The sequence below is a fragment of the Etheostoma spectabile genome, chromosome 11 (genome assembly GCF_008692095.1).
Source record: "Etheostoma spectabile isolate EspeVRDwgs_2016 chromosome 11, UIUC_Espe_1.0, whole genome shotgun sequence".
In the NCBI taxonomy this organism is placed as follows: Eukaryota; Metazoa; Chordata; class Actinopteri; order Perciformes; family Percidae; genus Etheostoma; species Etheostoma spectabile.
The window spans coordinates 2,063,867-2,089,960 of NC_045743.1; the positions used below are offsets into that span (position 1 = coordinate 2,063,867).

General features: G+C 40.3%; 1 protein-coding gene across 1 annotated transcript in view; it reads left to right on the forward strand.

Annotated features, from left to right (window-relative positions):
- The first annotated feature begins 7,129 nt into the window (after positions 1 to 7,129).
- The window catches only part of klf7b (Kruppel like factor 7b), a 73,354-nt gene continuing 54,389 nt past the window's right edge, over positions 7,130 to 26,094 (forward strand). Inside the window, exon 1 of the mRNA XM_032529691.1 lies at positions 7,130 to 7,612. Within this exon, the coding sequence (XP_032385582.1) occupies positions 7,511 to 7,612 (102 nt within the window). The 5' untranslated portion in view covers positions 7,130 to 7,510. The remainder of the gene's footprint in view (positions 7,613 to 26,094) is intronic.

The following is a 26,094-nucleotide window of genomic DNA, read 5'->3' on the forward strand; positions in this document are numbered from 1 at the left end:
TAAATAAACTAAATCAACTGTTATAATGTAATATTGTGTAAAATGTGTTAAGACACAAGCATTCCTTCTGATCAAGCATGAGTTAGTGTTTTTTATGTTTTCAGGAATCTCCAGATGGGCCAAAGACTTGTTACAGTCAGTGGTGTCTGTAAATCTGACCAAAATGTTTTCATCACCCACAAAAGCTTTGACTTCAATTTAATCATTATGTGAAGGTGAAAACTTTTTGCACTCAAAATCAGGACATTGTGAGAATTTTACGATTATAACACCCACTGAACACAATTCTGTTTTTTACACTGTAGATGCACAGTTGTTCCTGGGTTATTTTGAGGACTTTGATCCACCATGTTGCTCATGGTTCACAGCTTGTGGTTTCACCTCTGGTTCTCTCAGGCATACGGAAATGTTCTGCTACATCCTGATGTCCAGCTCAGTGATCCAACTCTGACTCTTGCAGCAGAAAATGGTGTCTGTGTCTTCTCCGCCTGGCCAGAGCAAGAGAGACCGAGGGAGTTTGTGTATTGTTTGTTGGGTTGTCCACCGTGATTGAGGTTTTCGTGCACTCGGTAGGGAGGAGGACTTTGAGTTTGTGATGTTCTCTGGAGGCAGGAGACAGCTCAGACCTTAGGGGTCCCACTCCGTTCAGTTGCTACAGTTTTGTTGTCTAAAAAACTTTTCCTTAGGCCTGCTAAAAGCCTAAAAAAGTCTTGAACTATGATTGCATTCTAGGGATCGAACAATATGGATTTTTTTAGTGCCAATGCCGATACCGATTCTTTTTTTCTTCAGCTTTAGTTGATGACCGATACTGGCTGCAGATTTTCTTGAGCCGATATTTGGAACCAGTACTGTTGTGATTTGGGGTTTTTGTTTGGGTTTATTTTTCCCGTTCTTTGGCCTCCCTGTGTTTTTCGTCTTAGTTTTCTCCCTGGTCTTGTGTTGCTGGTCCGGTCTTGTGTTCCCCGGTAAATGTTTGTTTGTTCTGCTTCCTGTTTTATGTTGATAGTCTGGTTTCCTGTTTTGTCTCGTCTTGCCCAGCTTTACTTTTGCCTGTCTGATTGTCCTGCCACGCCCTAATGTGATTCACCTGATGTCTCACCTGTTCCCCGTTACCTCGTTACCTCAACCCCTGTGTTCCTTTTATCTTGTGTCAGATCGTTTTGCCAGTTTTGTCGCCCTGTGAGTCTTCCAGTTTGCCTTTGTCTTGCTAGTTTGCCCAGCCTGTTGATCCTGTCAGCGCTACCCAGCCTGTGTGTTCCTGTTCGTCGTCCCCCATTTTCCCCAGTGAGTTTCTCTGTGTGGTTTTTGCCCTTTCTTTTCCCCCAGACTTTTTCCCATGTGTAGACGGAGGCTTGGGTTTTGGAGTGTTTTGTTTTGGATGACTCCCTTTGTTTGACGAACTGTTATAATAAACTCCTGTTTACACTCGCCTGCCTGCCGCTCTCATCTCTGCATTTGGGTCCTTCCTCCTCGTCCCATAACACAATACTGCTTTTGTTCTATCAATTTACATCACAAAAATGACACAATGATGACAAATGTTACAAGTCTCAATTTAAAAAGGAATATTTATTGAACTTAAAAAAACTAAAATTTAACATAGTAAAAACGTCTGAGGTAGAACAAGTTTTAAAAAAATAAATAAAAAAAAGTGCTGAAAATAATTATTGGGTTGGTGCAGCACTCTCAAATATTGCTGTGACGCGTTTGTCCCACTGAGTGAGACAGACGCACACATACACACACACACACACACCACACACACACACGTCACATCTACGTCATCAAGCTTAATTGAAGGCTGCGCAGTAACGCTCCGCCATAAATTGGAAATTCGAGGTAGGGAGAAATTTAAATAGGATTTGACCAACAAAACTTACTGTTCCAGTCTTGTTATTGTTAACAGTCTGCAAATAAAATTAGACAGTCTGCATGCTTGTAAGATGCTAATTGTTGGTGTTTTCATTCAGATGCTGCCGGTTTATCCCATTAAGAAACTAAATTTGTATAACTAGGAAAGTCATCACTGAGGATAAGTCTTTATGTGCTTTTATTAATACAAAAAAGAATCTTGAAGTAAATAGTTAATTTGTGTTGGGCATAGCAGTTTCCTTTCAAAAGTTAAATTAGAGCAAGATGTCTTGCTGCCGTCGTCAACATCTGTCACCATCCTGACTACGAAACACTCTGAACACCTCGGATGTCTTCAGTCAGCTCTCGCATATTGTATCTAAACACCCCGTTCCTCCAACTGTTAGCTTTCTTAAGATAGAAATAATTAAAAAAGAATGTGAGTAATTGAAACATTCACAAAGCCCGGAGCTCTGCATCAGCCAGTGGAGCTGAAAAAGGCTTGAGGGTGTGCATATGTGTTGAAGATTAAAAAAACTGATTTGGGTTGCACCTGCATAGATACTGCATCTGACATTGATCAGAACGCTGGATACGATGTTTACGTGCCTGTTTGTTTCTGAGTAACATGAGCCAGCATGTTTTTTTTTAAACGAGCAGAAGGGCTTGTTTGAGTTGCTGAAGCAAGAATATAATGATTATATGTGCAAACACAAATGGTACACTCTAAAAACTATTGTTCCCAGGATGATGTTAAGAGTGGATGGATGACTAGAAGCTTGTTGTAAATAATCATGTCATCCTGTGATTAGTTAACATTTATATGCTCCTAACTTTGTGTTGACTTTCACTGCCACTTTTTTATTTATTTTTCTACCATATGTACATAATTAAATGTGGTTCCATATTAACCAAACAAAAGACAAATAAGGGAATAGTTTTTTTGATGAATATAAAAAAACACATAAGATACAGTGTTCTTGAAAAGTAAAAACTAGAAATGTCCTCCTAATTTCCAGTTTAACATCCTGAAGTTCCAGCCCTGATTAGATGATGAAATAATTTTCCTCTCCTCCACCCTTCCTCTCCTTCTCTCTCCTTCCAGTCCTTCTCAGTGCCAAAACAACACATCACAATAATAAGATTACAACACTGAGTGTGTGTGGAGCTGGTACTGATGCCCAGATTTTAAAAGGTTTTGTGGGAGGTGCACAACCACACACCACACCACACACATAGACACACCACACCACACAAAGCTTTTATATTTTCTCCTCTTATGGTGTTTGGTGGTTTTAGCCAGAAACTGAGACCATGGTGTAATGGAGATATATTTTACTGTAAAATTCTTTTTACTTTCTCTCAATCCTCTTTGTGTTTTCTTAATAATTTCCCTTGCAACAACAGAGGAGACAGAAAGGAAAGAAAATCAGAGTCAAGGGTAAAAGAAAAACAAAGAGTTGATGTAGAATTGGTAATGGTTGTACTAATGGTAGTAGTATTGATGATAATAGCAGCAGAAGTAGTTATAGGGGAAAAAAGAGGACATGTTCATCATTTTACTAGTGATAATGATAGTGTAGCAGTTGTTGTCATTGTCATCTTAGCATTCATAATTTAAGCAGTAACAGCAGCAGAAAAACAGTCAGTTGTAGTGGTAAATGTAGTTTTAGCTGGAGTAGTTGTAGTAGCATTCATATTTGTTGTGTTTTAAGTCTACTTCCGTTCAAATATTGTATGGACTATTTGGTCAATCTTCTTCAAACTTCTTTTTGTCTGTCTGTAAGTGATGTTGTGTATTGTCCCAAACAAGTCTTTCTTGAGAAGGAGACCATTTGTCTGAATGAGATTACCTGTATAAATACAGGTTTAAAAAAAGTAAGGAGAGGTGAGTAGGACTGGGAGAATTATGAGGAGAAAGACTAAGACTAAAAATACTTAGGCGTAGTAGTAGTGGGAGGATACAAGGAGTCAAAGGACAGTTGTGCTACTAAAGGGTCCTCCTGCTTGTCGTAGTAGTGTAATGGTTAGAGTAGCACAATAATTGTTGGTGTAGTGATGTTGTAGTCTCACATTGCCAGACCTTCCTCCACAGTGCTACAAAGGATAGTCTGGCTAGTCCACACAGCATTCCGGTTTAGGAGAAAAACCTGCTCTGGTATTTCTTTAAACCAATCACAGTTGTCTTGGGCAGCGCTCAGCTCCGAGCGGCCACGGTGCCGCTGCAAAATAGCCTCAGGAAGGATCTTGTTTTTGTGGTACATGTGTACGTTCAAAGGTTGTGTTAGTCGTGCAATAGAAAACTCAGATTGGACAGATAGTCTGGCTAGCTGTCTGGTTTTACTCTGCAGAGATCTGAGGAACAGTTTATTCTGTTTTTTTTATAGTCTTCATAAATCGACCGAAGTTCAAAATTAAAACACAAAGATAGTGGAAGGTAACGGGACATCCGAAAACCAACATCTGAAAAAAGTGACATCTGGCAGTATTTCTGGCGGAACGAGAACGATTCGGGAAGTGTAACTTCGTGCATCAACACATTTTCCCTCTCATTGTGTAAAATACGGATACTTGGTCAGGTGCCTTTGGCGTTGTTATTGACGCTGAAACGATTGTGGATGGGCTTATAAAAGGTACGTTTCTGTGACACGTGGAATAAAAATGAAAAGTTGGGTTCAGGAAAAGAAGAACGCAACAGTTGAGTTCAGGAAAAGGACATGCTGAAGTGTGCTTTTTGCGTCGTATCTGAGGCTGACAGCCACCGCCCAAGCGTCCATGTTTTTAGAGTTTGGAGTGAGAATGGGTTGGGTGGATGCAGACTAGTGGTGTTACTACCCTGCCATTGGTAACTGTTGATAATAGTGAGGGTAGAGGCAGATACAGTAGTGATAGTAGGAGTAATGGTGGAGGTAGTAAAGTACTGTAGATAAAATAAGTAGGTGTAATATTAGGAGGGTGTTATGGTGAATAGTACTATTGGTGGGTCATAATGGAACCCACGGCACTTTTAGGCAAGTCCGCCCTTCAATAGCATTCACGTTCTACGATTGGCCAGGCGTCCATGCTCACGCGAGGTAACAGAACCCGATTTGTTCAGGTCCTATCCCCAGATTGATCGGCTATCCTAACCTTAACTACTAGTTAAGACTATTAGTCAATGCCTAACCCCAACCAATCAAGCTGCTTTGTAGGGCGGGTCTTGCCTAGAACTGTCGTGGGATCCATAATTACACAATACTGGTACTGAGTGACCTAAAATTATAAGAATAAAACATGATGATTGTTTTATACTTTAATGTTGAATCTCAAAAAGATGTTGCAAGTGTGTGCTAAGGGCCTCTTATAGGCACTCAGTATTAGTATTGATCCATACTTCTCAACCATCCACCCCCACAACAAACGCACTCACACACACACACACACACACTTTCGCCTTCTCCTTCCTGTCTCCCTCCTTCCTCTTCTCCTATCCTCCTGTTCCTCTAGTGGCAGACTGAGGTGTAAAAATCAATGGGGAAACTGTCGAGAAACAGACAATCTAGAAGCCATCTGGCCCTCGTTTTCCTCAGAGACCAACGGTGTCTCTCCCGGGGGACAAGACACAAGACAAGGGAGAGAGAGCACACACAACACAAAGCAAGTGTTAACTCAGTGACATGCAGATTGTCAGTGTTTTGCTACACATCATGTGGCTTTTAAATAAGAGACAGAAACGTGGAAGCGTACCGTAATTAGACAGGCTGATGGCACATGTTTTTTTGCATCGAGCCAGCTCAGCTTCCTATGGTTTAGATTCATACTTATGTAGATTAAAATAAGTAAGGATATTGAGGGCAGACAAAAACACCTAACAAACAAAGTTATCAACTCTCCAAAAACAAGGTCCTGTGTTCTTCCCCAGAAACTTCATCTCTTAACTATTATGTCTCTTGGATTACATTTTGAGCTTTTAACAAAAACTCCATCAGAAGAAGATTTTTGTTCAATGTTAAATCAAAATGTCAGAACGCATCACTGTCCAGGTTTTAGACAAAATCAAACCAGTGTTGTCTGGGACATCACCTTTTAAATTTCAGATTTTGACCCGCTGGGGTTGAAAAGCTCCACTGGCAGAGCTCGAAAGTATCAGAATAGATGTGTCATGTATTTAGATTAATTGATTAGCTAACTTCATTGTATCCTCATTAATCCAATAATGTAATCTGTAAGAGTGGCTGAATGTGTGGTTTGTGTCAGTCACACTGGTCAGGAGGAGGTAGGTTACAGAAACAAATACAAAATTATGATTAAAAAAAGAGAACTGAACAAAGAACAAAATAGTTTTTTTCTAGCAGACATAAATGAAAATTGAAGACAGAATGGAAAAAGTATACACACTATATAGGCTACAGGCCTAGAAATAATCATGTTTGGAGTGAGTAGCTCTTTGTAAGTTTACCCATTTTAAACTGCACAATTTCACATTGTCATTTCCTGCTATTTTGCTATCGTTATATTTGAAAATTAACGTAAATGTGTAACATTTGTAATTGATTTTACTTAGTGTGGTATATCTTGAGTATCTGTACTCTTCTTCCATCGCTGATGCACACATGGTGTGTTAGTTAACATTTGGCAACAGTGTGAGTTCAAGTTCAGAGAATATATTTTATAGTGAGGCAACAAAATATGCTAATGAATGTGAATGTATTTGTACTCCACAAATGAACAAAAGGAGAATCAAGTCTTATAAACTGAACAGGTGGGAGGATTCCTGTTGAGCTGTTCCCTCAACTGCACCCCTGCTCTCTGCACAGACATCACCACATGGTAACCACATGGAGGAGGCTCTGAGGTGAAGCTGTCACACCTCAGAAAAACAACACAGCATTCTATCTCCGACATCGCTGCTGCTTCTGATGCTCACATACTTTTTCCTGCACATTTATACACTGTTTACGTCTGTTTGTAATGTTTCCTCGCAGCAGCAGCGCTCGTGGTATGCTTCCTCTCTGCATGTGCAGCCTGTAATGACTGAGACATGAATGCTGCTGGTTTTATATAGGCCTCTAAAAATAACTCACCCCTCACTGCCATCTACGGCCGGACTGTCAGCCTCCTGCAGCCAATAGCGTCCCTGCATCCCTGAAAGCTCCGCCTGCTCACTCAGTTTCAGCGCCTCCTTAATTGGACGCCAGTGACATCATCAACCCTATTTACCTTATTAGGTCACGCATGAAATTGACTGGCAGGTGGCTCCTCCCCTGCCTCCCTCCCCTCTCGCGCCGGTCGCCTGGATTGCAGCGCGGTCCAGTCTGCTGCTGGAAGAGCAAACCTGGCAACCTGGCAGCTTGTCCGGACTGGAGACCGTTGGCAATCTGGCAATGCGGAAATAGATCTGGCACCCCCGAGCCCGGACCGAGGAGAGAGGCGTGACTGAGCGAGCAGAGAGGAGAGTGGATTGCATTGGCAAAGATAAAATAATAAACTATTTCTTTCTTGTTGGCTTTTTTCTTTTTAAAATAAAGTGCTCAGGTGCGCTCGTCTGCATCGGCTGGGATTTTTCCAGCACTTGTTTTTCAACCACGACAAGTCTGGGAAGAAGGAAAGAAGAAGTGCGTTTTTATCGTTTGGATTCCGGACTTCTTTACTGACTTTTCCTATTTTTGTATCGAGCATGGATGTGTTGGCGAATTACAGTATTTTCCAGGAACTCCAACTCGTTCATGACACTGGTTATTTCTCTGCGATGCCTTCCCTGGAGGAGAACTGGCAGCAGGTCAGATTCTGCGTTTTCTCTTCTTTTCCGGGAAATTGGGGGGGTTAGAAACTGGGATGAAGTGCCATGTGTGCGCTGGCTGGTGTTTTCGGTGTGTGGTTTTAGTGTTCTGCATCAGTAGAGCGCTCATAGAGCGGCAGCAGCAGCAGCCCCGTGTAGTTGCGTTAGTTTTTTTTGTCGCTCACATGGAGCACGGCGAGGTCCGCTGACAGAAGAACACACACACACACACACACACACACACACACACACATACACATACATACACATACACACACATACACACCCACACACAGAGAGAGAGAGAAAGGAGAAGATATAGACAGCGCATCAAGCACTATGGGCAAACAGCAGTTTAAAATGTGTACAAAAATTCGAAGAATATTTACATTTTCGCACACGCCCCTTTCTATGCACGAATGTTCCCTTAAATACACCTTAAACATACTTAAGGGTTTATTAAACCCCTTAGGCATTAGTGTAAACGCAGGAGCATGTCGCTGTTGTCCTGTGAAACCCCCCATGATGATATTTTGATTTTGACTCTAAACCTAAAAAGCATTTTAAATGCTGCTGGGGGAAGAAAAAAAACTCAGATGTCAAGCTGAAAGTGTTGTTTTTTTCAGAGGTTGGTAGTTTTATGGCTTGACTTTGGTCTGTCAATGATCAAATTCAGCTTGTTTACCACTTACTTATCCCACACATATTCACCCCAATGGTAACATGAAAGGCTGTTGGATAGAACTCTGCAATGGCAGGTACTGAAAATCCTGCTATCCTTTGAGAGAGAGAGAGAGAGAGAGAGAGAGAATCACATGCTTTGCTTTTCCTCTTGATCTACTGGATGAAGATACTGTAGACTTCATGATATATTTAAATAACAGCTGAGAACTGAGTGAGAGCTGACTGAAGATGACAGTGGAGTGATTTAGGTTTTTTTGTCCGACCTGGTGAAGAATGCACCCTTAAGTGTGACTGATTTAACCTATTGACCAGTCTGTCAGCCTGATAGGTTTGAATTATCACACACACACACACACACACACACACACACACACACACACACACACACACACACCACACACACACAGGCCATGAAAGATGGACTCATGCTTAATGGCTAGTGACTTGTTCTTAAATAATATATCCACATCTGCCACTGTTTGTTTGCAGATAATCCTGCTGAATTATACATTATCAACCACTATTGAACATACTGAGCATGAGAGCCCACAGCCTTATAACCTTTGTCTGACGTGTACACTATTAACTGTACTAATTATGGTGATTTTCTGTGTACGGCATACAACCATGTGGACGTTTTGTGGTCTGCGGAGATAAAAAAACATTGACATTGGCCTTTTTGTTTCCACAAATAGAGTAAAGGTTTCAAAATCTGAATGAGGAATAATTTTAGACTCTAAAGAGATAATTTAATAAGAGTATCAGGTGAGACTAATATTTTCCCTAAAGTTTCCCCCCTATGAACTTGAGAAATAAGATGTTAATTGGAAGCGACTTCAGCCTTGTGTGAGTGTGTTTTGCCACCATTATATGCCATTTAATGTTCAGTAAACCAAAGCCTCCCAATAGGTCCCTGTATGGACAAGATCCACTCAAATGGTTCTGGTTTGCTATTTAAAAGGGTTGGACCATGGGTGTTTATTAGGTATGGGCCGGTATGAGATTCTGATGGTTTGATTCAGCAAAAATTGAACACAATGGATTTTAATTTGAAACACACTGCACACTGGCAAGGAGTGGGATTTCTAAACGGCACTTTCTAAAGACTAAAACAGCTCATACCTTAGGAACGGAATGACAGAAAACCGTGACTTTTTCAGACCGCGGTATACCTTGAAACCGGTACCCGGCCCATGCCTAGTGTTTACAATCCTGAATGAGGCCCAGACTTCATCCCTCCTCCCTGACTGTCTTACTGACACAAATTCACTCTGCCTCCTCCTATTTTTAGTCCAAACAGCACGTAGGTTCATCCCCTGTAGCCTATTTTTCCTGTCTGTAATCATATTGTTAAATGATTGAGAGGTTTCATAGAGTTTCAGGTTTTGATGTCATGTCTCATTTTCCACAGAATGGCTGCAAAAGCTTTTAAATCGGTGCAGAGAGACAGGAATGTAGAGCTGGGGGGGGGGGGGGAGTAATTTCCACTCAGTTTATCCACACTTTTATTTGCTGCACATAGCTGCACATATTTTAGCCAAATCCAGTTAAAATAAGAGTACACTGTAAGGTATTGTTGGAAGTGTGACAGCTACTGTATGTGACACCGTGTTTTGGCACTTAAACCAAAAGGGAATGATAGCAGCTGTTTTATGTGATTGGCTGAAATTAGTTGTTTATTTGGATCCTCATTGGTAAATCCTGGACCTGTAAGAAGGCTTTGCTAATAACTAACTGTCAAGTTGTGTGCATCTTCTTCATGTGGAGTTCTTTTGCCCAAAACGGCCAGAAATAAATAAATTATTGTCAGACTTCTGGGTTAATGAGCAAATAGCTAATTTGAGCTGTTTCATGACCATGAACAGTTAGGTTCTTGGATGTATTGGTGGCTGATGCTTCCTAGCTAATAAGATGCAACAGGTAAAGACGAGCTGATGGAGCTTTCTTTGGAAGCTAGCAGTTTCCCCTTGCTTCCAGTCTTTGTGCTAAGCTAGGCTAACAACATTTGGCACTCGACATTTGGACGTATTCCATCATATTTGTAAATGTAGCTTCTAAGAAAATGTCCACATTACTCACACAAACTATTACACAAGTTTTTATACTCTCCAGAAAGGGCGGTTTTGATATAAACTCAGAGTGGAAAAATCTGTTTTTGTAGATGGAAAACTGATTATAAAAAAATATGTTTTGTCAATTTTATCTGCACTAGTGGGGCCAGTCTCAGAGAGAAGAGAGAAACAGACAGACAAACAGGCAGACACACTGGGACCAGGCATATTCACATTTTTTCCAATCTTGTTCCTTCTGTCTCCCTCTATCCCTTATTCACTGAATCACACACGCACACACACGGCTGGCATGCACTAATGGAAAGCTATGGCAGAGTCTGGCAGGACTCATCCCGCCACTTTCGACAGTAATTGGCCGTTTGCTGTCAGACAGACAGAGAAACACACACACACACGCACACACACACACTGAGTCACAAACACAGACAAACAAACAACCAGAATTATGTGTGTCATTTATCTTTCCTCTCTGTCCCTGCATCATGCTTCTTGTCTTTGTTTCCTTGTTCTGGCTTCTTTTATCAGCTGCTTTGCATCATGGCTGAACATGTGGAACAAACACACACACACACACACACACTCACAGACACACACACACAAATACACACACACATACACACACACACACACACACACACACACACACCCACTAGGGGTGGGGGAAAAAATCAATACAGCATAGTATCGCGATATTTTCTGTGACAGTCCCATTTTGCAGCAATAAAATTGAAGTGAGATGAACAAACAGAGAGAAATGTATCTGTTTAGATAAAACAGATGTTAACAAAGTTTCCTTTTGGGGACATCATTTGAAATTGGGGAAAAATTATAAGTATATTGCAGAATATTGCAACATGTTAAAAATTACAATAATATTGCATTGTGGCATAAGTATCTGGATGATATTGTATCGGGAGGCGTTGGGTGATTCCCACCTCTAACACACACACACTCTCTCCTCTCTCTCTCTCTCTCTCTTAGCCTTGTTGCCTCTGACAGTATGAGCCCATATTCTGCATATAATTGCTGCATCTTTACAGGTCAGGACTGATGTGATGGGCTTAAGGGATTTGTGTGTGTGTGTGTGTGTGTGTGTGCGTTTGCATGCGTGCATGGTCCAAGGATAAAATGGCAAACCCAGACTTCCCAATTAGATTTAATCCATTTATTTCAAAGCAGAGCCATGCCAAAGTCTGATGAGCTAAAGGGAAAAATAGACAGTGACTACAAATGGTTGATGGAGATGAAAACTGCAGCAGAGGTTTAGGTTTCATGTTGTTCTTGTGAATACAGTTATATCTGCATTAATAGACTCATAGGCAGCTTTTATTTTATTTGTATACTATACAGTAAATGGACACTGTATGTAGGTAAGCAGCCTCACTCAGAAGCCTAACAATGCTTTAAACCGTCTGAGTCTCTTTCTCATCTTGTCTCTTGGTTTATGTACTCTCTGTGTGTCTGTAGTTTTTTTTGGAGGTGATTGATTTATTTGCTGTGGTGTCGTTACAGCACTATGCTAGACCTACCAGCTCTCTGTTTGTGATATACAGTACAATGTCTCCATTAGGCCTGACAAGCCTACAACCCACAGCCCTGCGTCTTTCTCAAGAGTTCATTCTGGCAGTGTTGCACCTACTGCAGATTCAATCCAGTCGTGGTATGCAGTCCAATCCTCAGAGGTTCTGCAAAAGAAATACTGACAAACCTCACCAATCACTGCTGTTGTTTCAATTCAAATCGTCAAATTCACAACCAATGCTAATAGTCCAGGTCAAATACAGTGATGGTACTGGTTTTGTAATTTTTTACAAATTGATTCTGCTGGCATTCGTACATTTAGAAGTGGGGTGTATTTCATGTATTTAAAGTGGGTTTTGTTTTGTATTCAAACATTAAAAATGAGACCCAGTCCTACACAGAAAATTTTGACTGTCATAACATACTCAGCCAGCTGTGTAGCTTCTCATGTCCATTGTTTCCCCTTCATCTTTTCTCATTGGTAACCTGTTAACCCACTGCAAGGACCACTGCATGAACTTGTTTATTCTCAATGTCTCAGACTCCTTTTCTCTCGCTCTCTCTCTCTCTCTGTCTCTCTCTCTCTCTCTCTTCCCCCCCCCCCCCCCCCCCCCCCATGGCTTGAGGCTGGCCCTTGGAAATTTGACAAGATAATGAATTGCCATGCATGCTGCAGTTTTTCACATTTCACAGCCCAGTAACTCTGCATGTAGGGATGGAAGGGATGGGGGTGGGGGTGAGTGGATAAGTGGAGGAAAGAATGATGCAGAAAGGAAACACCAGTAGACACAATACATGAGGTAAGATGCATAAATGCAGGTAAATGTTAGTCAGGAAAGAGAAGACCTTTTATCACGCAAACTTCCTCTTGTCTATCTTGCCATCCGTTCTGCGTTAAGACAGACACGCACACACAGAGTTATGTAATTGTCTGTGGCGCACAGCTGCTTCCTCATAGTCATAGCGGATGAAAAAAAGAGGACGATGAGGGAGATAAACAAAAGAATGGAGAGAAAAGACGTCAAAAAAGTGAGGGAGCGACACAGAGAAAGAAGTGAAGAGAAGAAGGAATGTAGCTACTGCTTTTATAATCCAAGAAATACCAGAAGATTTGCCTTTTATAAAAAGCCAGATAAAACAGATTCATCATTTTTCTTGAATTCATCAACTGGAACTTTTACTACTTCCATTACTTTATTATTGTATGGCAGTATAACAATATATTTCTAGTGCAAAACAATGAACCAATTAATCAACCAATTTATTTTAATTTAAAAAACTTTTTTAAATTATTAAATTAATTGTAAAAATTGCAATAGGGTGGTTCCTGCTCTTAGGTTGGTTCATAAACAATGACGAAGCCTATTTTGGGCTTGCTATTTTCTCACTGTCCTCCACCTCTTGAGTGTTACCCCTACGTGGTCCCAAAGTTTACATACACATTGCTAATTTGACTAAAAGAGGAATAAAAATCCATGTTGGAATTTATTTAATACCTAATTAAAAAATGAGTAGAATCACCTTAGGGATCGATTGTGCTTTGTGAATGAGAAAAATATGTAAATAAGAAATGTCTATTAAAAATACAGGGGTAAGATCATATCCCGATGTTAAATCCCAGGAAGAGCAGGACTTTTTTATTAGGCAAGTTTTTTTCCTGGCATTCAGTGATAATAAGCATCCTATAAAGTTCCCTTGGCCTTGTGAATTAAATAGCCCCCATTCACATACTTCACCATGCTTGGAGATAGGCAAATGGGATACTTTGTAAAAATCATCTCAATGCAAATCAAAACCAGGATAAGTCTAAGGGAATAAAACCAGCCTATCTTAAGACATGGGAAGAGTATGTGATGATGGGCTATTTTAATCTAAAGCCAAGGAATCTTTATAAGATGCAATAACCGATCCATTTTAATGCCTTTAATAATACAATCTCTTGCCTTATGGGAATTTAAAATAGGGGTATGTATACTATGGCAAACCTGTATTTTAAATAAGAACATTTATTTATTTACAATAAGTTTTCATTCATAAAAAATTGTGTCCATTAAGTTGGATGTTCCTCATTTTTAATTTAGGTCATAAAATAAATTCCAAAACAGCATTTTTTGTTCCTCTTTTTAGTCAATTAGCATGTGTAAACTTTTGAGCACCACGTATAACATGGATTGCTATGAATTTTTTACACAATCGTTCATGTTCTTTATAGAATGAATCGTGTGACTTGATCATCTGTCCTTTGGTCTGGTATCGCCAAAAAACGTCCACTTGTCCAACACTAATGACTTACCGCTGCATCCGCTACAGACTTTAACAGTCACACCCGATTGATATAAATTAAGCAAAGATTAAGGCCCGTCCACACAAACACATTTATTTTCAAAACTGCAGCTCTTTTACGGTTAAGCCATTCGTCCACATGCAAACGCAGTATCAAGTCACTGAAACCAAAACTTTTTGAAAACTCCTGCCAGGTTGAAGATTTTTTGAAACGCCGGTTGCATTGGTACCGTGTAGCCAGTGAAAACAGTGATTTTTGGCTTGTGATTTTGGTCTGTGAAATTGCCAGGATACGGTTCATTAATAGAAACTCTAGTTTATCTTTATGTGTCAGCCCTGTGATTGACTGGCAACTTGTCCAGTGTGACCTGCCTCTTGCCCACTGCATGCTGGGACGAACCACAGCCCGCTGTGACTCTGAACAAGACAAGCTTTATAGAAAATAGATAGATGGAGATCCTAAAGCAAATAATCATGAGGCACTATTTCACTATCATAGCTACATAAAGATATCATAGTCCAGAGACAACCACAAACCAGAGAAAGAATGCAAAGCATTTGAAGCTGTAAAATAAGTTAAACCTGTAAAAACAGAAGCCTTTAGTCACAAACGTGCATCTTCACTTCTTACAGTGTGGGAGGGAGCTGGTGCCAATATTCTCAATATGAGCTAATCACTGCATTCATTCATTTTCTTTTTTATCGTTTTCCCAAACACACACACACACAGTTATTGTCTTCTCCTCATAATTTAAAATCACTCAAGTTAAACGCACACACTCACAAGTTAAACACACACACACTCTCACACACACACACACACACACACACACACTCGCCTGAGAACCCATAATTCAGTAAGTGAATAAGGCACTCAGTCTACGGTGGAAGAGATTAGATAAGAAAGTGAGCAGTCAGACTACAGCAGCAGGAAAGCAGAACAAATGAACTGCACTCGTGATAGAGAGAGCTTATACTGTGAAAGCCATAGCCCTGATCTTTCAAGATGAGTGTTTTTTTTTTTTTTTTATGGAGGGCAACTCTCCAGCTCTATTCACCACGGAGCTTGATTACTACAGTTTACAAGGAGATTTATCCATTCAACTCTCCATGCTTCAAGCACAGTATGGATATCAGCTGTTGAGTTTTTTTTTGTATTTATAAGGAATGTAAAGTCCAACATTTTAGGAAATGTGCTGGTATTACCTGCTGTCAGATGAGAAAACCAATATCAGTTTCCTCTCTGTGGCTTCGATAGAGTAAGGTGTTATACCCTAGCTTACCAAAGACTGTAAGCAGGGGCTGACTGCTGTCACAGCTCCAACAACTGCAGGGCTGTCTAATTTACATGATGCTTAGTTAGCAGTACTCACTGGATAAGGTGCTAGTATTTTTTAAGAGGCTAAGAGTATATTTGTGGTGGTTAAAGCTCCAAGGTGGAATTCCTGAGAGAGAGTAGATTTGCTGGCAGAAGTAACGTAAATCCACATTAAGCGTTCATATAAAGTTCAACTTTGGTGAACTAAGCTACAATGATCGGTCACTTAATCTGCAGGTGTTTTGATGGTTGATTAACCGTTTCAGTCATTCTCCAGATCCAGCTTCTCAAATTTGGATATTTCCTTCCCATTTTTTTCATTTCCCATTTTATATAATTGTAAATTGAATATATTGAAGTTGTGGGCCGCTGCTCGGACAAAGCAAAACAAGGGGTCGCCTTTGGCTCTGAGAAGTATGATGAGCATTTCTTTTCCCGCTGTTTTTTGTGCTAACCAGCTGGAGAGTCCAAGCTGTTTTCTTTCACCTTTTAATTTAATGTTACACTGCTCTGCAAGAGTATAAACTGTTCCACACAAAAAAAGCAACACAACCCGCAGTCAGTCCTTAGTGGTCCAAATAAGTTCCCTTGAATCAAGAGTGCTAGCTTTCCATCTGGTCAGTGACTGAGAGTGTGAGTAAGTACTTCATCACAAAGCGTCCATCATGGATGCTAAGTCATTTTCTTGTGTGACTGGGAACTTAGAGAAGTCCTATTTCAGCACCTGCACGTTAAGGCACACATCTTTCACTTCTTCCATTTATACCAAGTTATGAGACTGCACTTGCTGGTCAAACACACTTTTATTTGACAAGTTATTTCAAAGCGGAAAAGTCGAGAGTTTTTGATTTTATTCTTTTTTTTTAATCAAGAGAAATCCTTTTGGTGATCCCAGGCTAAGCTGTGTTTGCACACACACACACAGACACACACACACACACACACACAGACAGGTGTGTCGGGTACTCTGCGTTTGTGTCACTACATCCTGCTGAGCTGGTGTTTGCAGACCGATTGGCTCAGGGATAAAGACTTGTGACCTGGCATCCATCCAACCCTCCCATTCTCTGCTCACCAGCTCTCTCTCTGTCTGTTTTTCTTTTCTTCTCTCTCTCTCTTCTCCCTGCTTCCCTGCCCCCTGTTCTCCCACTAACATCCTTTTTTGTTTTTGCACATTTTCAGTTTGCTCATAAAACAACTGAAAAGGTAGGAATGGAAGAAAAAAAAGAAGTTTGCTCTGTTCTGAGTTTGAAAAGCTGATTAGTCAGCAAATAAAAGATAAATAATAATAAAAGCTGATGGAAACACATTTTTCAAATAAACAATGACATTGTAGGACCTGCTTCCTTTTATTACTGCTAGAGTAGAGAAAATGAAGGACAAAAAAGAGAAGCTGACAAAATCATGGTGTGTTTGGCCAGAGTAGACAGAATAATTCATTAAAATTACAAATACCAGCAGCATTAAGATGTCACGATGTACCAGAAAAGTTACTTTGGCTCTTTTCCATTAAGTTATGATCTCCTGAGAAAATTCTCACAGCTTAAGTAAAGGAACACACTATCACATTTTAATTTGTAGATTTATATAATATCTGCACATCTGGTTCAGAAATACACACTCTTCCTATCGTTATTAGCTTTTGTGTGTGTGTGTGTGTGTGTGTGGTGTGTGTGTGGTGTGTGTGTGTGTGTGTGTGGTGTGTGTGTGTGTGTGTGTGTGTGTGTGTGTGTGTGTTGTGTGTGTGTGTGTGTGTGTGTGTGTGTGTGTGTGTGGTGTGTGTGTGTGTGTGTGTGTGTGTGTGTGTGTGTGGGTGTGTGTGTGGTGTGGTGTGTGGGTGTGTGTGGTGAGGAGAGGCTTGGCAAGGCCTACAATTGGCAGTATACCATCCAGGATACATACACACACACATTTAACGCTGGTTTCTTAAAGCTGTAGTAGACTATAGTGCGGGAAAGTAATTAGACCTTGCTTAGTTTTTTTTTGTCAGGCTACTCTAAAGTAAGTCAGAAATATTTTAATAGTAATAAGTTCACCACCATGTCCCCAGGCTATCTCAATAACAACCAATGTCCCCTTCTCACAAAACAATAAAAACATGGCTCTATTTGTGGTTAGTTAACTATGTTGTGTCCATAGCTAGCAAAATGAGAAGACAAAGAAGCATGCTTCTGCTTCCCTAATCCCTGTAATTGTGCCAAACGTTTTCAGGTGATTGGTTTGAGGCTTTTCCCTTTATTGGTGACAGTGGGTGGACAGGAAAGAGGGAGAGAGATGGGGGATGCTAGCAGCAAAGGGCCGCAGGTCGGATTCGAGCCGCTGCAGGACTCAGTCTACATGGGCGCATGCTCTTACTGGGTGAGCTAGAGGCCGCCCCAATTGTGCCAAACTTGTGTATTCTGAAATTGATTTCAAAGGCAAACCATCTGTACCGGGGCGACAGGAGCCGAGCCTTTAAATGGAGCTCACAACATTTTCAGCAAGTTAAGACCACAGTATGCTAGCTGTTCCCCTTATAAAGAAATATTGTGAATTATTTCCTGCTGGTGTTCAGGTAGAGGAGAAGGGGAGACAATTAAATATATGAACATGTAAAGTGCATAGGCTTAACATATCTTTGAAAAAAATAACAAAAATGACTACACATATGAAGAACATTGTAAACACAGTCAGCCATGTGGTTTAGTTTGCATATAGTGTTCAAACTAACCATCATAGTTCTTATTAATTCAGTCCTACTTGATCAAAAGTCAAAAACAGTCATCTTTGTGCAGCCTCAGTGACAACTGCTTATTTTATCAGAGCTGTAGTCGGGATATACAGTGGCTTGAGAAAGTTTACACACCCATGCTAAAGTTGATTAAAAAGAGGAATAAAAAACATCTTTTGGAAATTGATCTTAATGCCTTTTTAGGAAAGTCCAACCTTTTAAGGCCACCAATTTTCTTTGTGAATGACTAATGTATTGTAAATATATAAATGTTCTTCCTTAAAATACAGGGGGCATTAGTACACACACCACTATTTAAATTTCCATCAAAGCAGGCAGATTTTTATTTTAAAAGGCCAGTTATTTCATGGATCCAGGTTACTATGCATCCTGATAAAGTTCCCTTGGTCTTTGGAATTAGATTAACCCCACATCATCACATACCCTTCACCATACCTAGAGATTAGCATGGGGAACTTTCCGTAAGATCATCTCTAAAGGCAAATCAAACCAGCTATTAAGCTAACTGAAATATAACTGAAATAACACCATGCCAATCTCTAGGTATGGTGAGGGGAATGTGATGATGTGGGGTTAGCTCTTTTTAATCAAGCATGGGTTAGAATGGGTGTGTAAACTTTCTAAAGCCACTGTATGGCTGAAATCAGTATTACAATGTTAATGTCTTTCCAAAATCTGTGTAAACAAAACCTCATTTTGTTTCTTGTCATGATTTTGCAACAATGTTGAACTGTCACTCAAGAGTCAGTCAAGTGCGTCTGTATTAAAACCAGCTCCTGCTAAGACTTTCATCAAGGATGTCACATTGTTTTGTGTGTGTGTGTGTGTGTGTGTGTGTGTGTGGGTGTGTGTGTGTGTGTGTGTGGGTGTGTGTGTGTGTGTGTGTGTGTGTGTGTGTGTGGTGTGTGTGTGTGTGTGTGGTGTGTGTGTGTGTGTGTGTGTGTGTGTGTGTGTGTGTGTGTGTGTGTGTGTGTGTGTGTGTGTGTGTGGTGTGTGGTGTGTGTGGTGTGTGGTGTGGTGTGTGCGTGTGCGCGCGCTGTGCGCGTCTGCATCTGAAACCCAACAACACACAGTGTGACAATGAGGATGGAGCGTACCAGTGTTGCAGTTTGCCTTTATGCATGTATGCATTGGTGTACGTGCGTGCCCAGAGTGGGACGCAGTAAATGGGTCATATGCAGTGGAGGAGGATGACCTTGGGAATTTGTCCTGTTTTTCTTTACGAGTCTGCAGACACAGTTCTCTGTCTCAGAGAGTAAGAGAGAGAGAGAGAGACAGAGAGAGAGAGAGAAAGGGGTCAATAGAAATACAAAGACCTGAAATTCACACTTACCCAAAGCTAGATTTGTTGACATTAAATGAAATGGTGTCCACCAAACTGTTACCAGACAGTATATATGCAATGTTGGTTGTAAAATTGTTTTTTTTAAATACTTAAAAGAGTAGTTTTTCAAATGTTTTTTTTTTTTTAAAGAGATACATTTAATAACCCTAACCTATTTGTTAGAACTCAGAGATACATTAATGTAAATATAATGTTTTTTATGTTTACAATAAAACTCCACAGGCAACCTTAAATTGTAAATTAGAAAACAAAACCCAGATCAAAAGTACACTGAAGTATGTGCACTTTTAATGTCATCTCTTTCAGCCAGCTGTCTTTGAAGTCATTGCAATAGTATGTGTTTGAAATGTTGAACACAAGCGTATTCTCCCTCCACCGGTTTTCCTTTCAAATTACAACTCCTCACATACGTATTTAGTTTGTTTTTGTTCATGTGAGGTCAAAACCCTTCGTATTTCATAGCTGTTCCATTGCAACTTCAGCTTAGTTGGCCCTGCCACGTTGTCATATTTTGCTTTCATCTTTTCCTCCAGCTCTCATTGGCTGGATCCACCTGATCTGGATATCAAACAGCAAATGACATGACAAAGAATGAACAGCTGCAGGACCAGAAATGTTAAATGTCTGAGTCACTAACTGAATCCACATTATGTAATTTCGTCTAATGTGTTTCCTGCAGCAGCTTTTAGTGATCTGCCTCAGTGTTTTGGATGACACTTAGTAAATTTGGAACTGAAATATCACTGATTGAATCATTAAGTTTTACTTAATAGAATGTTACCTATCTTACCTCTGAATAACTTCCTTGTAGCCGAACTTTCCTAATCCCTAATGTCCGAATACCACCCAATTTTTAATATTTCTCAGTAATTCTATTCATCATGAATGTGTGATGTGCTCACTGGGTCACCATTTTTCAATATTTGAAATAATTGCTAGATTTCTAAATCAGGCCAGCTGTGTGCTGTTGTATGTAGACAATGGTTGTAGTGTCTGGCCCAGCAGAGCCATGCCCACTAAACTGGGATATGTGGGTCGTCAGCTATTTTAATCCACAATGTTGCCAGTAGTACCAGAGGGAATAGTGTGTGTGTGTGTGTGTGTGTGTGTGTGTGTGTGTGTGTGTGTGTGTGTGTGTGTGTGGTGTGTGTGTGTGTGTGTGTGTGTGTGTGTGTGTGTGGTGTGTGTGTGTGTGTGTGTTGTGTGTGTGTGTGTGTGTGTGTGTGTGTGTGTGTGGGGTTTGTGTTGTGTGGTGTGTGGGTGTGTGTGGGTGTGTGTGGTGGGGGGCTTTCGCCCCGGTCCATGTGAACATAGACAAAGATTGTGTGTATCTGAGAAAAAGACAAGGAATTAGAACGTGTAGCCACAATAATGCAAGTTAATTTAATGTTGATTAAGTGTTAAGCAAGGTTGTCCTTTTCTAAAAGGACTGCTTAAACCTTCTCTTTTTCCTCCTTTTTTTAGATGTCAAACAACACCCTTGTGCATTACAGCCTTCATTCTGCTGCGTCTCTCTCTTATTTTAGTTGCATTGCAGCTAAACAAACAGTACATGCATTGTAATTAACATACTGTATATTTCTGCCATTTTATTTGCTAGATGATTGCACAAATATAAAGTAGTGATTAGATTAGGGGTCATAAATGCTACCTGTTAGCCAAGGCTAGTTTCTGGGATGCTGCATTGAGGCACTGGAGCAACTCACTTGTTTATATATTATAGGTGGAGAAGCATAAAAATAGAAATTATACCATTGGTTGTAAAGCAGAGACGGTTACTGTTTTGATAATCGATTAATTGTTTCAGTCATTCTTTAAGCAAAAATGGCAAACACTCTCTGAATTCAGCTTCTCAGATTTGACGATTAGCTGATTTTCTGTGTTTAAAGTAATAATGTGAATTAATTCCATTTTAGAGACATTATAAATCAATGAATAAAGAAAACAGTCGGCAGATTACTTGATCATAAAAATATTATAAATAATAGCCCTATTAATAATAGCCCCTTTGCAGACCTATTTTAAATCATTCAGTTTGCTGTCATGTGGAGTGTCGCCCCAGTCCACGTTACAACATGAGACCAGTGTGTCCACAGAGACACTGGCAGGGAGCACAAGGGAAAGACAAAAAGATGCCTTTTCAGATTGAAGGTGGACATGGCCTCAGTCTCAGCTGAATGAAAAGCCAACTTCATGTCGATGCCAATTCTAGACTGGGTGTGTGTGTGTGTGTGTGTGTGTGTGTGTGTGTGTGTGTGTGTGTGTGTGGGTGTGTGTGTGTGTGTGTGTGTGTGTGTGTGTGTGTGTGTGTGTGTGTGTGTGTGTGTGGTGTGTGTGTGTGTGTGTGTGCTCCGCTGGGGAAGAGGGGAGACATTTGAATTATTTAAGGATGAACTGCAGGACACAGCAAAGTGGGGGGGGGGGAGAGGGTGTTTCTCTTTTACCCTGAAGACAACTTTCTAATACAGAGAGGACTTCTTTTGGCCAGTCACACACACACACACACACACACAGAGGCATGTATGAGGCATGTGTTCACCGATTTGATTTCCAGCAAGGCCAATAAGATCAGTAGCTTCCTAAAAATACAACAAAACTCTGGAGAGAGAAAAGAGAGAATGACCCTAGAATAAAAAGAAAAGGTGTGATGACAGTAGAATACTCCCTGGAGTCACACATAAACACACACACACACCCCACACCACACACACACACAAACACACCACACATTCTTGGACATCTATCCATTAACTCCATTTCATATTGTTTGTCTTTTGTCATGCAGAGTAGCTGTTGTAGAGCAGAAGGTTTATGAGGATATATCCTCAGGTTATTTCTATATTTTCTATTTTCCCTCTCTCTTTCTCTCTCTCTCTCTCTTTCTCTCTCTCTCTCTTTCTCTCTCTCTCTCGTCTTTATTTAAATACAGTAAGTCCCATTAAACACCTATTACGCAAGGGAGACATGGCAAGGAATGTTAACAATAGAAACATAAAAAATAACTCAAAATCCAACAGTTTTACTGAAACAGGCCAAAAAGAGGAGTCATTTACCATTTAACACTTGTTTCAAATTACATGAGAGTTTCCAGCTTTCTTAAATAAGTTTCTTTATGAAGAATATTTCAAGTGGCCTGAGCAGAAAATGAAAACGTATACTAATAAATGTCTTGGTTGGGATGGTTCTGTTCTGGATGTCTGAGCTTCTTGACATCACAACAGTTGACACATCTTAAATTATTCAGTGTGATTAAGTTGGTTTGGAGCACAATGGTGCATTTAGTCTGTTAATTATGTTATTGTATTGTGTTTCCTCAAATAAGATTTGATAGATTAATTTTAACTCATGTGGATCCTAAACAACACGATGAACCACAAACAGACTCATTTTCTGAAAGTTTAAGATTGTATTGATAATTAGAATATACAGTACCAATGATAATCCTGATATGATTTGATGATTTGGCTCTTTTTGTTGAGTTCACATTCGTCTATTACAGACAATGACATTAATGAATTTAAACGAATGGAACATAAAGGAAAGGATCAGCTGGGGTTGGGTCTTAATGGAGTGTGTGTGGTGTGGTGTGTGTGTGTGTGTGTGTGTGTGTGTGTGTGTGTGTGTGTGTTGTGTGTGTGTGTGTGTGTGTGTGGTGTGTGTGTGTGTGTGTGTGTGTGTGTGTGTGTGTTGTGTGGATAAAGGAGGGGTGATGTGAGGGATTAGGTCATCATGTGGTGTGAGCATGCGTGACTCTGTGTGTGCATTTGTGTGAAACTAAGGCGGTTGGGACTGTGTGTATAAGTGATGACTTCACTCATCATGCATTTATTTATGATCATTGTTAAACCTCATGATGTGTGTCTGTCTGTCTGTCTGTCTGTCTGTCTGTCTGTCTGTCATCTTAAAGGAAAAAGACTGAAAAGAGAATTTCATTTTCTGATCTATTGCAGTGATTCTGGACAGTAAAGTCAGTGTCTGTAAACGCAAACAACTGTCTTTTCCATCAGAGCATCACGACTGGACCTCAGTATCTTAAAGGGACAGTCCAACATGTTTTTTACTCTCTGTGTGTGTCCTGTACAAAGATAAAGGACACCCCAGGACATGTTGAGCCTAGTTTATCGAAGCACATGGAAAAGGTAACCTACCATCAATAAATATACCTTCTAGTAACTGCAGTATGTAGTACCCCCATGTGGCCAACCGAAACAACATCTGTTTAAAGTTGAGGTTAATTGGGTAAAATTCCATTAACATACTGTTAATTGGCGTGACATTGTATCCATTGCAAAAGCAGTATGTGACACCAAACTAAGTGGTTGTTGTGATAAGATGGCCACAAATGGCATTTCATTCTTTTATATCTCGGTCTACATGTTGTTTGAGCAACTCTAACACAAAATGCACTCCTGAAAGAAAATTGCGTCAGATGTTTGTATAGTACGAGACAAAACATGTTGCAAGTTCAGGTTTTCTGAACAGCTTTATCAGTATGGTTTCAGCAAAGCTGTCTGAGTAACCTCATATTGTAAAACATTATTATCAAGAGCAATGCAACAGAAAAAAATTAAATTGGAACATAACATTTCTAATCTTTTATTTTTAACAACATACATTTGTTGTGCATTTTTATCAACATGCAACTGTGTGAGTTGATTGGAAAGTCTGTTTTTCCCCTGTTGTTGCAGAAGTCTCATGCATTTCTGCAGTCAGATTAATGCAGTCAGATTCACTGTGTTCCCTCGGAAGGAATCACTTTACATGGGCAGGCACGTATAATTACATTTTGAACATGTTTAGAGGCTAAAAACACATCTAAAACTTGCACTGTTCAAGCCTGTTGGGTGCTAACTCTAGTAGGAGGCTTACACGGTGTAGGCAGCACCGATTGGTTTCATTTTTCCCTCTACTGACAGCACTCCAAATTTACAAGCAACCGAGCTTTGTGTTGAAATCGACCGGGATTCTCCTTTAAGCATCTAGCAGCAGCATGTGTTTACCAGGTGATGTTGTGTAATGAAGCCTTGCACTGAGTCAGGACACAGATTTGTGCACAGTTCTGTTTTGTGGAGTTAGAATAAGTCACAGTTTTGCATACAATGGTAACATTTGCACATACTGAAGTAGTAATACGTGTGTTATGGCATCTAGGTTTTCTTGTTGTTCGTTGCCTCCAGAAATGTCTCCGGTGGTAAGACGTAGCACTGTGTTTGATTCCAATTTCCAGCTGCAAAAGAGCTGCAAACCCAGACCTTACTCTGCTCAAGTGTTGATTTAAAGCTGCTCTCTCTGCTTGTCTTTGGTCTATAAACAGCATCATCGGTCGGTCAGTGGTGTTGTTGACTCTCCGCCTCTGATACACATCAGCAGGTCCTCTGCCCACTCACCTTGTTAGCTCTGCTTTTTTTGTAAGTGGAAGAGAAGCTTTAGCAAGCAATAACAGAGAGAAACACTTTTGGAGCCCCCTGTGCATGCTGGGAAATACGGGTTTTATTGGTCTTTGGCTAGGGAGGAGGTTCTGCACACAAAGAACCCTCCCACAAGAGCATCGTTGATCTCTTTTGGGATCAATGATAGTGATAGATGCTTATGTGAGCACAATACAGGACCAAAGATGTTTCATTTTCTTTTCTTTTTTAAAATTACCTGCACTTAATTGGAGGAATGCCTTTGTGTTGCCTGAAGCGCTGCAGTGCATGCTGAGATACTGAGACACTCCTTAAATTCGAAAACAGTCTTTCGTCGCTCTGACTGCGGGCGGACCTTGTTGATGAACCACAGTTTGCAATTAAACAGTGGTTATACTTTTCCAATCTTGCTTGGAAACATAATTTCAATATTTCTTTGTGTGCTTCTCAGTAAGGGACAGTTTGGAAATCAGCTATAGGAAGCATGATAGAAAAATCAAGATGAGCGCTGGATAAATTGCATGTCATTGTTGCATCCCTGGGAATGCCATGTAGCCTACATTTGAAAACATTGACAGTGAACAACAAACTACAGTGTTAGAGTGCAACTCCCAAAAAGATGAGAGCACAGCTGTATGCACAAAACAATGGTTGTGCACATGAGTGTGCAGGGGAGATGGTGGACAGACAGGTGCAATAGGCATGCAAAAATCATAAATTGTGTATATGCCCGCCTGACATTGAAGTGAATTCTCCTGAACTGTCGCTAAGATGTTTACCTCCTTATATATATATATACCTTATATTGGTATTTTTTTTTTTTAATTTTACTGATGAATGACATTATTACAAAAGTTCCCTTAGACTTCTTCCTGTATGAGGAATAACCTCATCAGGGCTGTGTGCTGAGAAGAGTCATGATGAAACTGTTCTTTACAAAATCAGACATTTTTTTCTATAGTGTGAGATACAAGTTATGATGTTACCTGTTCTGACAGCGCGCCTGCACACACACATACACGCACCCACACTGTAACATACATAGTTGTTGATGTGACCTTGCACAGGAGAAAGGTGACGAGCCTCTACTTCTGCACTGTTATTGTTGGGGAGTGCGTCT